The following is a 13,498-nucleotide window of genomic DNA, read 5'->3' on the forward strand; positions in this document are numbered from 1 at the left end:
TACATTTGATGATTTTGTTACTAGTATCTCTCAAGCTGTAAGCTTCTCTGTGGTAAACCAGGGATAAACAGACAGCACTATGAACAGACAGTAATGCATTGATACAATACTGCAGACTAAAGTCTTATTGTTGATCTACTGGGCATATTTCATGTTCATCGATTCTATATTGTTTCTGGAAGATGTTTAGAAATGTATGTTCAACATGGTTTACCATAGCAACAGTGCATTGATTTATGAATAAACTAACACCACATGTCTAATACTCTACTATTAAAGTAGGTTAGTAACAGTAGGCCTATCCTCATTTCACACATAGTCCAGTGAATCTGAATGTAAAGTGTGGACTAAATATATTCTCCACCAAGTCAGACAATAAACAGCCAGACATGTTCAGACATCTCCAGATGACTATCCAATTTATTAGTTTTCTTAGATAAAGTCCATACAGATTTAGCTTATTGTCAAGTTCATAATTTACCTAATAAAATGTTTGTTATTGCATTGGCTTTTGCTTTATCAAGCCATGATAAATCAAATAAATCAACATCCTAGAAATCATTTCCACATACATAAGCCCTATCGTTTTAGCGACAAGTGACAATAATTGCAACTGCTATCCTTTATCTAATGAGTCATCGCAGCGCTAACAAAAATCAGTTGGAAAGCAGGTCCGACGCAGTAATCGAGCTACAGCGGAAAGACAGCAAGGGAGGGAAAAGAAGTGAATGAGGTCCTTCTGCAGCCAAGCAATGGAGGTCCATTAGAGCCTTACAGTGTGTGAGTGGGTCGGTGGGTGGGTGGGTGGGTGCACATGAATGTGTCTGCGGCGCTCATGTGTGAGGGAGGCGAGTATTTCACAAGATATCTGGAGCAGGAGAAGGCTATCTCTCCAGACGAAAAGGAAGAGGGAGAGGGAGATGTCAAATCTCATGTCAAATTCACACCGGGCGCTGTCGCAACAGAACTGGTTGAGAGGAGGAAGAGAGGAGGAAGAGAGGTGGAAGAGAGGAGGAAGAGAGGTGGAAGAGAGGAGGAAGAGAGGTGGAAGAGAGGAGGAAGAGAGGTGGAAGAGAGGAGGAAGAGAGGTGGAAGAGAGGAGGAAAAGAGGAGGAAGAGAGGATGAAGAGAGGTGGAAGAGAGGAGGAAGAGAGGAAGAAGAGAGGTGGAAGAGAGGAGGAAGAGAGGTGGAAGAGAGGAGGAAGAGAGGAGGAAGAGAGGTGGAAGAGAAGAGGAAGAGAGGAAGGCTTGGGTCTCGTTCTCGCCTCAGCCTTGTCTCAGCTCATGGAGTTTCTGGGCGACGTTCTCCAGCTCAGATTCTAAGGCAGCCAGACTTGCAATCTCAGGGTCCTAAATTTTGAAATGTATATGTGTAGAGAGATAGACAGAGAGAGAGAGAGAGAGTAAAAGAGCAAGATGGAGAAAGAGAGACACAAAATTGACTGTCTTAATAATCATACCCATAACGTTATTAACAAAATACTGCTATGATGGCTCTAATACGCCCATTTTATAGACTCCAAGGGACTTCATTCTTCATATCGCATTGGAAATGTAAGCAAAGACAAAGACAAAAAAGGGCAAAATGTAAAACAGTTGTGGGCAACGGTTAGGGATAGGTCATAATTCAATTCAACATTTGACTGGGTGTGCTCTATCCTTTCATGAACTTTATAGTGGCTGGGCTTAAATGTTTGAGTGTTTGCTCTCTCTTGCTCTGTATTTCTCTCTCTCTCTCACACACACTCTTTCTGTGTGTGCGTGAGAGAAGGAGAGAGAGAGACAGAGACAGAGTCAGCACAAAGTATGGCGGAGGAATCAATTAAAAAGAACAGCAGGGATTGCTGTGTGGTCGCATTGCCATTGACGTTCAAACAATGGAACTAAGTTCACTTTCCGTTCTCTGACAGGACCTAATTAATGTTGAGCTGCATGAGGCCAGCTGTTTCTGCTAAGTATAAACTCCCAGGAGCAAACCATGATAAGGCATTTTAAATGAAGGTTGTTTTAAAAGGTGAGTTTAATTAATGGAACTGTGACAGTGTAACAACAGGGGGAGTTGAATATTGAGACAAGAAAATGGCCACTCCTATCCTTATGTTTTTATGTATTACTACTTGAGTGTTAGATCCAAACCACAAAGTAGAAAGTAAAATGTCTGTAGGTTGTGACTCCAGTGGACAAAATGCATTGCAACATTATCATCGAAACATTGCATGTACCGAGGAAGAAAATCTGTCAAATGAATGAAGCACAGTACTGTTATTTTGATGTAGACTTAACCTCTAGACACGTAGGGGATATTCAGACGTTACCTCTGTCTTCCTGATCGCACTGCCTTCTTCCTCTTCAGCTCCTTTCTCCGTTGGTATTCTTCGTGCCATCATCTGAAGCTCCTTCACCTCAGGGCTCCTTTGCTCTTTCTCTTCCCCCTCCTCTCCCACCACCTCCTTTGAGTGGTGGGGCACTTCCTGTGGATCTCTGACCTCCAGCGACCTCACTTCAGGCCCCTCTTCTTCTTCAGGCCTTTTCTTCATTGGCGCCAGCTCACTCTTTCTGCTCCAGTGCTTCGAGTCGTCGGCGCTCTCCTCCTCCTCTTCCTCCTCCGCTTCCCTGTCACCCTTCTTTTCTGACTCGGTGCCGTCACTGAGGAACATTCTGGATCTTTTCTCCTCCTCCTCTGCAGAGGTCACCGACTTCTTCTCTGCTGCATCTTGCTTTTCAGTTGATGCGGCACCTGAGCAGACAAAGAATAAGCACTCTTTGTCAGTTTCTTTCAGACCGAGTTCTTAATGAGTGACCTGGTTAAAGAAAAGTTTAAAAAGTCTCCCATTCCCTCACTCTAAATCCTTTCACTTGAATTTAATTGTATTTTATGGTCCCTTTGACCCTAACCCACACAACTGGGTAGCACAGTGTTATTAAAGTTTTTTGGGTTCAAAAGTATCACATCTGTCATTCTACTAAATAAAATACCAAGCCCATACAGTATTTCTTTCACCCTAATCTTGTATACTGCATAAAAGCATCCATTATCACCTTTGTGGATCGTATGCTACCCTTTACAGCTGCTACTCTTTATGGCTGTATTATGAAATACTTATAAGTTATTACATCCATATATAGCCAGCCTTCAAATAAAGTATTAACAAATATTTTCATTCTGACAGTCAGTGGTTATCTGCCTTGCTCTACTTGTTAAATGGCACAGAAGGGTCATCATTTAAAGGTTTTGCAGTCAGGTTGTATTCAGAAGTGGCCCTATGTAATAACAATAATGGAATAATCCCACCAAAACCCACCTGGCATACATCAAGTTCACCTTAAAAGAAAGCCATTTATATCAATATGTAAAGTATATATACATATATAAAAAAGATGCCTACTGTTGAATTCAAGGGCCGTTCACTCATTTTGTTAATCTATAGATGTGCTGTCAAAATGCCAGTCGTGTTGGCGCAACTCCAGCTTCCATTACTTAATTACATTGACCCACCCCCCCACCCTCTTCACACACCCCCAACCCCTGGAATTCATCAGATGGATGGAAGCTCTCACATCACTCATCTGGCATTGTGGTCTAGAGTCTCAATCTTCAGATTGTTCTCTTTCTTTTCTTTTTTTCCTCCCAAGTCTGTCCTTTTTTTGCAGCAGCAGCCTGCATGCCATCTTTATTTGTTCTTGTATTGCCCTATTTGGCTATGGTACTGTACTCTATGGCACAAACACACACTCACAAACACAGAATTCTTATTTTGTATCTTCAAACCTTTAGTAGAAGACTACCCTCACTGCCTCCCTCTCTCTCTCTCTCTCTCTCTCTCTCTCTCTCTCTCTCTCTCTCTCTCTCTCTCTCTCTCTCTCTCTCTCTCTCCCCCTCTTCTCTCTCTCTCTCTCTCTCTCTCTCTCTCTCTCTCTGTGCTTCTTACTCTGTCTTTGTCTCTATCTCACCCTTTCAAGCTCTCTCTCATTCTCCCTCTACCTCCCTTTCCCTCCCCCCCCCCTCTCTCTCTCTCTCTCTCTCTCTCTCTCTCATTCTCCCTCTACCTCTCTTTTCCTTCCATCTCTGTAATTGCTCAAGTACTCCAGAGAACAGTCCTTATGAGCTGGATTGATATGACATAATGAGCGGCCAGGTCATTTATTCCTATGGCACTTTATCATTATAACTACCACACTCTTTAAGGTGTGCTGCAGTGTAGTCACCAGAGAAGCTATCTGTGCATATGGTAACATAGCATTGTGTGTTACAGTAATGAACTTTGACAGTCACTCTTGCTGACAGTCAGTCTTCTACAATTTCCTCTTGGGGATGAATACCTATGGCTATCTATTGATCTATCAATCTATCTATCTAATAAGCAAAGAAGGACTTGTTTTCTTACCTTTGTGGTCCTGTTTCACATCGTCTTCCTGGCTTCGATCTTCCTCTGAATCCTCCTCGGAGGTCTGGCGCTTCAACTCCAGTCCCTCCTCCTCGTCATCTTCCTCTTTCCCCTCATCCTCTCGTTTCTTCTCAACCAGTTCCCCGTTCTCCCTGTTCTCCTCCTCGTTCATGGAGTCAGAGATGCGATTGTCGGGCTTCTCGTCCTCGTCGCTCTCCTCTTCATCTCTCCTTATCTCGTTGCCCTCCTGTGACTCTTCATTCTTCTCGGTGCTTTCCTCCTCTCTACCTCCTGCTGTTGTCCTTTTGTCTGCAAGGATAGACCTCTCCCCTGGTCCACCCAGCGCTTCCAGCATCGATCGATCTGTGGTGGAAGGAGAAGATTCACGGTCCATGAGTTATTCGTTCACAAAGAGAAATTGATTAGCTAAGAGGGCCAAGTCAGTGTACTGTATTCACTGTAAATGACATTTGGATAATGGTGACAGGATGCAATACTTGCTTGAAACTAAGAAAACAATAAAACAAACATCTGCTTTCAATATTTTGATTTATGTCAATTTGTCATGATAACCTGAAGCGTGAATATATTCAAACCACCCTGTCAGACTTGATGTACTGGAATTAGTATATACAAATGCTATTTTACTTGCCTAACATCCAGGAAATTGGTACACTAAACAAACTGCACCCTCAACAGTCAGTCCAGTGAACATAGAAGCACACAATGCTACATAACACCAGAAGAGGAGGCTTGGTACCTCCTACGATCATGCTGGGTCTGAGTTTTCTTGATTCATCTCCAAAGCGAGACAGGAGGTGGGTGGCTGGCTACATCCTCAGAAGTTGGTGTCACAACTTTGTGACAGTATATATTTAAACATGTACATTCTGACATAACATCTGTTTAGATCAAATGGATCCGTACAGGAAAGGAAACATACTCTAGAACACTTTTGTAAAGAGGGAATCAGTGGTCAGAGTGGGCGTCTTCAGGGTATCCTTTGACGGTTTTACATGGGGTAGAAATTATCAAGCCAGTTTATAGTTCCTTGGTGAATACAGCTTAAGAAATATACTGACTTTAGCTCACTTGATGTATGGTAAATCTTTAAGCCAAAGCATTTCCGGTAAAGCCACATCCAATCAAAATGCAAATTAGACATTTGATTGGTATCCACAGGCAAGAACTGTGTATGTAACTGTGACCTACAGAATACAAACGGTAGCTGACCTTATTTGTATTTATTTATCTCAGGACATCTAAATAACTCCAAGCAATCATGAATCAGCAAATGAATCCTGTCTCTGCATCCATAGATACAATATATCATAAATCACATGTACTCCAGACCTCTTCTTTCCGTCGTTAGCAAATAAACTGATGTCCTGTACACATCTAGAACAACCTGTTACATAAGTCTGTATGCAACCTTGGATTTAATATTTGTAGTGCTGCCTCCACAAGGTACCTTTTCAAATACCTATATAATAATTGATGGTTGTTGGGTAGTGTGCACCTTAGCATTAATGTAGACCACAACTATGACACGTAGTTCTATTTGACAACCCTATTCTATTTCTACAACCCTGCCCTGTCAGTGCTGCCCACTCTTACTGACGTTGGCAGGGAAACAGTTGCCCATAGGAACAGGTACAGCAACTGTGTTCCATATCCCAGTTCTGTCCCCAGTTCTGTCTGTCAGAGTCTCAGTGACTACCTTCATGTCTGTCCCTAATGGTTTAAATACATAGACACAGCACTGCCGTCTGACTAGCGCAGTTCACACAATGTTCCAGAGCATTTCTTGGGAAAGGAGTCGTTTGTATTACTCTGGATAGTAGATGCATTATGCTTGTGCACATGCAAACAAACACCTGAGAGAATCTCAACGTTGAAAAGAATGGAGACGATCCTAAACGCCGCTAAGTCTATTGTGTCCTATCAGGTTACTATGTCAGACAAGAGCTATCTTGCTATTTTGATGGGTCAAAAGAAAATTCCAAACATAACTGGATTATGATGCTGTCAACAACACGGGATTGTGCAATTGTTTGCTTGGTGTGAGAAGAAGTGCCATTGAAAAAGCAGTACTGCCTTTACTGCAAGTAATAAGACTCACCTGCAACATCCTCTGTGGGCTGCGGTGTCCTGGTCACATGATCAGCTGTGATGTCACTCTGCTGCTCAGTGTTTCCATTGGGACCTGATCATGTGGAAAAGATTTATTCAAGCATCTAGTTCATTTCCTATGTTTCGTGTCGAATCTATTACCTAGAGCTCCTGTGATTGTAATGTCATTTCGAAAATATGATTTGAACAGTTTATCCTTGACTACGACAGTATTCGGTTCTGGATGGGTTCCAAAATCATTGCTGGGTGGTGCATTCATCTGGCAGTGCAGCACCTGGCTGGGACTCACCTTGGAGGGCAATGTTCTGGAGCTCTTTGAGGAAGTTGTGATGGCGTAGGATGGAAACAAGCCTTTCATCTGCGACACACACACACAAAACATTCCAAAACACACATATGAAGTACTAGTGTGTGCACCTGCGTATGAACAAATACAGAAATAAGATATTTTTCACATACCACTCTCTCTCACACACACACATACATACATATACAAGCATGCCATTGTCCAAATAAAGTCCCAGAGCAGAACATACAAGTACATCACTGAGTATTAGTTGTTTATGAGACTCAGCACTTTCCTTTGGCCTCAGAGAGTTAATTGCCCTGAAATTTACTGCCTCCAAAGCACAAGCACAGTTAATCATTTGGACAAGAGAGAGGTTTCCAGTGAATAACAGCAGCACCAGGCTTTTCCCTTTCTGCTGACCCAGAAACAGCACCCTGTCTGCAGAGAGAACTCAGGAGAACATGTCTCCACACCTTTATTTTTAGATGAACGCCACAGCCTTCAAATGTTTCTTTCCTTTCTTCTTTTGTTCATCTTTTTCTAATCGTGTTCCTGCCTGACTTTGGAATGTCTTCTTTTTTTTATCACCCTCCCAACCGTTTTAATTTTTAGTTTTCATTTCATCACTGCGTGCTTCTCTTTTGTTCAGCCTACCTTTCACCATCTCTCCCTTTCCCTTTCTCTTGCTCTCTCATTCTCTCCATTTCTCTCCAATTTTCCCTCTTATTCTTTCAGTGAGAGGTGTTCGGTTTCCCTGCCGTGGCCTCATCCTGGTAACAATAGCTGTATGGGTAATGCAGTGATTGATTTTGCTCAACAAGGACAGCTTCAAGGTAATACAATGGGCCTGCAATTGAATAGCCATGGCCAAGTGACCAGGCTAGACTGCTCTGCTAGGTGTCCTGTTACACATACACACACACACACTTGCATTGAAACTAATAATTGCTTTTGGTATAGAATGGGATGTGCGTGTATTCATGAAAGCAAATGAAAGCAAATATTGGTTCCATTAAGACAGGTCGTATTTGTGACTGGCTGATTCAGTTGAATGCACCAGCATTGTTCTGACAGGAAGGTGAATTGACTTGCCTTTAAGTGGCGATTTAAGGTATGTTAACATTCAGAAATGGGGAACATTCATGCACCTTTTAAGATAGCACTTGAGTAAATTGAACTATAGATAATCCATTATCGTCCTCTTACAAATGCAAATACATAAATGAAACAAGGACAGGGTCAAGATAATGAGTTATTGAATGATTTCCCAAAGCAGTGATAGGCTGGCCATTTATCTTCCTTTGCATAACCTGTCTGTGACTCACCTCGAAGGGCAATGTCCTGTCTTTAAGTACTAAAACTGTATAATATAAAAAAAAACTGATTACAGTTGAGACTTCTACTCGGTTCTTATTCCAATCTCATAGAAACAGGATATACTGATCCTAAATGGGTTATAAGTATTAGATGCAGTCCACCTGAGTAAGTAGCTTACCTCTCCTCAGTGTGTCCACACACTCTTGGCGAACCGGTAAATTCTGTGGCCTCGATAGCACATCAGCCAACGCCTCCACAATGCACTTCATCACCTGGGGGGAAAACCAAAACAACACAGCCCAAAGGACAAGCATATAGCCGTCAATAAACCGAATATACTGGAGGAGAATATAGCAGTGAATACAGAGGGAATGTAGCCAATGGACAGGCTGCTCTTAATACAGGGGACACAAAACCACATGCACATCCAGTCAAACAGCCCCAAGACTGTTTCTGCGGCTGTTATTGTTGCAGGCTGTTTATCCACAGCAGGAGCAAACACAGTAGTCAGCAAAGGTAGGAAGGTTGGTGCTTCTACATTCAGAATTCTAACTGTTTATCATGTACAGTATCTGTTGCCATATTAATCCCCAGATGTCGTAACACTGCACTGTTGCATTGTTGACCTATTACTATTTGCACAAAGCTATTGCTATTTGCACTTCTGGTTAAATGTGTACTGCATTTGATTAACTCTGTACTCATAATATGCCCAATGACAATAAAGTTTAATCTAATTGAATAGATATTAGTGCAGCGACTCATTGGATCAGATATCTGTGGATTTGTTTTACTTGTTCTACTTTTTGAATATGCATTAAAGTCACACCATCTTCAAGGGCTCTTTCAAAGCATCCCTGTCTTCAATCAATTTCCCATCCCTCCCTTTAATGCCTCCATGTCCTTTCAAAGTGTCACCCCTCTGCCCTCTCTCTCTCTGTGTGACTTGCACGTACACATGCCTGCACAAGCTGGGTTTTGTTTTTCACGATGGGAAACATATCTAGCCCACCAATGTTGAGGTCATTGATCTCCATCGCAGTCTACCATTCAAGAGTGGCAACATTGATTTTTTGACAAAGTCACATTGAGTTTTCTCCTGACAAGCAGCATAAGACATTTAATACCAAAGTGCTCAGGATATAGTTTTACTTCAGCTTACACTTCAGGAGAAAAGGGGGCTGATAGCAGTGTTGGGCAATGGAAAAACAGACATAGGTGCAGACATTGTTTCTGCCCTTGCTAACTTCAGGAACGGTTTTCCATGGTCCCTGATTGATGATCTGAATGTTATTGAGTATTGTATTCATAATGTGGGCCTATATCCTAAATTTGATTCGATATATTTGATATTTTTCTATCAGTTTTGTATTTTATTGTTTAGAAAGTGACCCAGCATAGGAAAATCGAAAGGAAAGTCCACAGCTGTCGGTTTATTACTTAACTTGTAAACATTTTTATTTAAGTCATTTTATGAGTGTAAATTATGTTATTACGGTAAATATTATAAATATGCATAATTTACACAAAGTCTGTATGTTATGTCTCACGTGGTTAAAGTAAATTATGTACTTTGCATAGTGTAGTGGAGTTACGTGATAGATGCACGTTATGCATATAGTGTAAGTTGGGATATTGTAAGTAATAAGTTATGTCACTTGCATGAGCTATTCTATTGGCCTAAGTTTGTTGCAATTAAGAAAACTCTATTTCTTTATTCATGGTACATTTCATAGAACTCACTCTACAAACAGTAGTGTTGTTATTGTGATGTCATTGACTTTTAGTTCAATTCAAACATTAGTGAAAATTACACTGACCAACAAAGGAAAAATTGATGTTGAAGAAACCTTATGTGGAAAGAGATAAGTCGCAATTAATTTTCAGCTATAGGCTACAGTAGGCTACACCTTAGTCCTACTGTATACAATAATCAAAAAATACTCTTTGGGTTCATGCAAGTCTTAAAATGAGCCTGAAGGTTGGATCCCCACCTACCTGCGGCACGCCTACTCTTCCTCAAAATCAAGAACACAGTACTTTTATGTGAAATAATTCTTTACCTTGACGTCTTCATTCTCCAAGCGACTTTCAGGCACTGGCCATGACACAACTGCGTGGGAAATAAGAGAATGTGGATACATTTAAAGTCTCGCGTTTATCAATGAATACGGTATACTACATTTCTGCTGTAGTTTGGTTTCAATTTAGTTTTTTCTTTCTTTAAATTGCCAGTACCTTTCATTTAAAGCGTTTAGTTGCATTTTCCAATGCCGAATATTTAAGTCCTCATTGTTACTGAACGAGGATCATCACAACTAAAAGCACTGACAGAACACATGCAGGCGAGCAACATAACGCACCCAAACAGCAAAACGCTGTCCTTGGTGCTGAACAAAAAAAAAACACCTTCGCAGCTAACGGACTCACACAGACACACACGCGCGCGCGCACACACACACACACACACACACACACACACACACACACATGTACAACCTTCCAGTGAGCACTTGTCATAGAACTTTTAATAAAACTACATTCAGCTCACTATCTCAGCAATCATATTCACAGTGAACAAAAAATATCTTACCGCAAGTAGCCAAAATTGTAAAAATGAAGCATCCTCTTGCAATCATCTTTGCAAATAATACGCAATTTGCGATATGATACTCAAACACTGCGATGCGGAATATTATCACTTTTTGCTGAAACCGATGGATTATGGATGCATAATGTATCGAACTTGGTCGTCCTTCGTTATTTTTGTAGAGCCTAGTCCCTCTGCATCAGTGGACGTGTACCGCTGGTCAACATACAAGCTACTCTCCGCAACAGCACCTGCTTTTTATAGGATGCTGCTGTCTGAGAAGGAAATGACATCACAGCAAGAAAAGTAGGGACTACCATAATACCTTTCAACTTTGAGAATGGTAAGTAGGCAACTGAGTACTTGGTGGTATAATATTGCATATTACTGAGGGATGGTTTTATTCAATGGCATTCAGTGAAATACATAGTTTTAATGGCTTCCATGGCATTCAAATCCAATCAAATTGTATTTGTATTTGCTTCACACACGCACATAGAACTGCCCCTCAACCAACCTAAACCCTTAAGGAAAGCAAGGAAAAACTCCCTGGAGAACTAATTTGAGAAAAAATGGGAGAAACCTTGGGAGGAGCAGTTCAGTGAGGGATCCCCTGCTCCAGAGACGGTTGGTGAAACAGAGGAGCAGAACACAGGCTAAACATAGTCATATATCAAGAAAAGTGCCAATAGGTGTTGAAACACAGAACCCAGCTTACCCTCCCAAGGGCTATACAACTTGACGAGCAAGTCTTATTGGCAGTTTAGTGGTTGGTTACCGTCCAACTTCCTCAAGTTTGACACACCCAATGTGCTGTGACATATATGTGATTTGAAAAAACGCCTGTCATCTTCATTTGCATCATAAGTTATAAACAGTTATAAACAACGGTTTCGGTATAGTTTCCATTATAAAATTCCACAAGATCTTTCTGACACTGTACCTTTAACAATAACAACACAATTGACAGTAGAGGCAAAACTACCCTGTTAGTTTCAGTCACCCTTTATTTCCATTGCTTCCCTCTTAGACTGAGTTTGTATCTGCAGTTCCTATTCTTGAGATAAAGTATGAACTACTTTATTAAATATATTTTTCTCAGTGTGGCAGTATACACCTAGGCAATAGGTAAGCACTGGATGAAGTTGTTTTTCTAACTTTTATTATGATAGCCTCATTAGTCAATGACAGCAGTGGTATTAATTCATGTTCTTGATCAAAACAACAATGAAATACATGAAACTGTAAAATAATACAAATACCAACAGTAATATTAATAAAATAACTTGAAATAAATGCACCTAAATATTTCTAGATTGGACAAGCATTTGCATTCAGAAATGGTTAAGAGATTATCTTTGTTTTTTGTTATTTTAGGTCCTGAAATTCAATACATGTTTGGATGCTTTGATTCAGGTGATTTTCAGGTTGTTATGGAGGTAGATGGGGATGAGGTGTTCTATGTAGACTTCAAAAAAAAGGAGGCAATGTGGACAGTCCCTCACTTCCAAAATTTTAAATATGCTAAGTTTAGACAATTAGTTTACCAATATAGTGAACTGAGCAGAACATTTTGCCATACCAACTTAATCCAGGAGAGAAACTGGGCTGCCTCCTTCCCACCAAACCTCAAAGGTGAGGGAGACTGTTGTCTGTTGTCATCTGGGTTTGGTGGTGTATAGATTTCAGCTTTGTGATGAGAGAATATATGTAAATCTACTTTTCAACTTTTGTTTCCGGTTTCTGTTTGTCATGGAAGCACCTGGAAGCACCATTGGGAAAAAAGAAAAAGAAAAACCCAAAGAAAAAATTGAGCTGGAGTCAGAAAACACCTTAATTTGCTTTGTGAATGATTTCTTCCCTCCATCCATCAACGTGAAGTGGACCAAGAATAACGTGGAACTGACAGAGGGGTCATTGGGTCGTTATCACCCTAACAAAGATGGAACGTTCTTCCAGGTTTCCACCCTTACTTTTACCCCTCAGGATGGAGACGTCTATGCCTGCACTGTGGAGCACCCAGCCTTGGAGAGCCCCCGAACCCGATTCTGGGGTAAGATTATAAAGAATCAAATTATGTTTATTTAAAGTCGATTTTATTCACAGAGTAATAAAATCAAAATCTGACATTTGATGACTGAACATTGACTCATGTACAAAGTTGGTAAGTGACCTCTCTGTCCTGCTGTTCCACCAGAGGTGGAGGTGAATGAGTCCAGTGCATGTCCAGCTGTGTTCTGTGGAGTGGGTCTGACTCTGGGGCTTTTAGGAGTGGCAGCCGGAACATTTCTCCTTGTAAAACAACCACAGTCAAATCAGGGTGCTTGAAGAAGAACAACAAACGAGTAAAAGTATATATTACATTCAATGATTAGACCCTGTGACTTATTTCTCTTCTGGACAGGTATGTTAGCAATACAATTGCTGCTTTAAATTACACATGACTTTTGTACTGTTACATTACTATCTGTATGTCCCTTTAATATAGTAAAGGTACATTCTGTGGAACCTCACAAAATAGTGAGGCGGATGCAAATGTTTTTCACTGCTATCAAGTTATTTTATGTTAACATAATATGCTTGGTGACAATAAAAACATAAATAAAGATATCCTGTTATTAGTTGATGTTATTTGACAGTTGAAAAACAACTACCTTTTCTCATACCTATCATGGCTTCCACAGATAATAGAGGTTGGCAACAGCTACAGAGAGTCACGAGGGTTACTACATTTTTTGAGAAGACAACTGGTTAGGTTCTTACTGTCAGCTGCTACAGGAAGTG

The 13,498-nt window shown here is 40.8% G+C and overlaps 2 protein-coding genes across 2 annotated transcripts; one reads left to right on the forward strand and one right to left on the reverse strand.

Moving 5' to 3' along the window:
- Positions 1-402: 402 nt before the first annotated feature.
- Positions 403-10,944, reverse strand: chga (chromogranin A). The gene is made up of 8 exons (XM_062467424.1): positions 10,718-10,944; positions 10,188-10,237; positions 8,303-8,396; positions 6,808-6,876; positions 6,508-6,591; positions 4,386-4,748; positions 2,316-2,737; positions 403-1,350 (listed from the first exon to the last, which is right to left on the reverse strand). The coding sequence occupies exons 1-8, from the start codon at positions 10,761-10,763 to the stop codon at positions 1,267-1,269; spliced, it is 1,212 nt and encodes a 403-aa protein (XP_062323408.1). The 5' UTR covers positions 10,764-10,944; the 3' UTR covers positions 403-1,266.
- Positions 10,945-11,736: 792 nt separating this feature from the next.
- Positions 11,737-13,317, forward strand: LOC134024775 (H-2 class II histocompatibility antigen, A-K alpha chain-like). The gene is made up of 4 exons (XM_062467445.1): positions 11,737-11,842; positions 12,092-12,349; positions 12,474-12,767; positions 12,912-13,317. The coding sequence occupies exons 2-4, from the start codon at positions 12,109-12,111 to the stop codon at positions 13,040-13,042; spliced, it is 666 nt and encodes a 221-aa protein (XP_062323429.1). The 5' UTR covers positions 11,737-11,842; positions 12,092-12,108; the 3' UTR covers positions 13,043-13,317.
- The last annotated feature ends 181 nt before the right edge of the window (positions 13,318-13,498 follow it).

This window comes from Osmerus eperlanus, chromosome 8 (assembly GCF_963692335.1).
Source record: "Osmerus eperlanus chromosome 8, fOsmEpe2.1, whole genome shotgun sequence".
NCBI classification, from domain to species: domain Eukaryota; kingdom Metazoa; phylum Chordata; class Actinopteri; order Osmeriformes; family Osmeridae; genus Osmerus; species Osmerus eperlanus.

What these genes read in the sequence shown, in the direction of transcription:
- chga (XM_062467424.1), bottom strand. Translation starts at nt 10,763, where the DNA reads ATGATTGCAAGAGGATGCTTCATTTTTACAATTTTGGCTACTTGCG. An exon ending in GCCCACAGAGGATGTTGCAG is followed by an intron (nt 4,749 to 6,507) that starts GTGAGTCTTATT and finishes CTTCCACCACAG; the next exon opens with ATCGATCGATGCTGGAAGCG. An exon ending in GTGCGATCAGGAAGACAGAG is followed by an intron (nt 1,351 to 2,315) that starts GTAACGTCTGAA and finishes TTCAAAATTTAG; the next exon opens with GACCCTGAGATTGCAAGTCT.
- LOC134024775 (XM_062467445.1), top strand. Translation starts at nt 12,109, where the DNA reads ATGTTTGGATGCTTTGATTCAGGTGATTTTCAGGTTGTTATGGAGGTA. An exon ending in CTTCCCACCAAACCTCAAAG is followed by an intron (nt 12,350 to 12,473) that starts GTGAGGGAGACT and finishes TTGTCATGGAAG; the next exon opens with CACCTGGAAGCACCATTGGG. An exon ending in CCCCCGAACCCGATTCTGGG is followed by an intron (nt 12,768 to 12,911) that starts GTAAGATTATAA and finishes CTGTTCCACCAG; the next exon opens with AGGTGGAGGTGAATGAGTCC.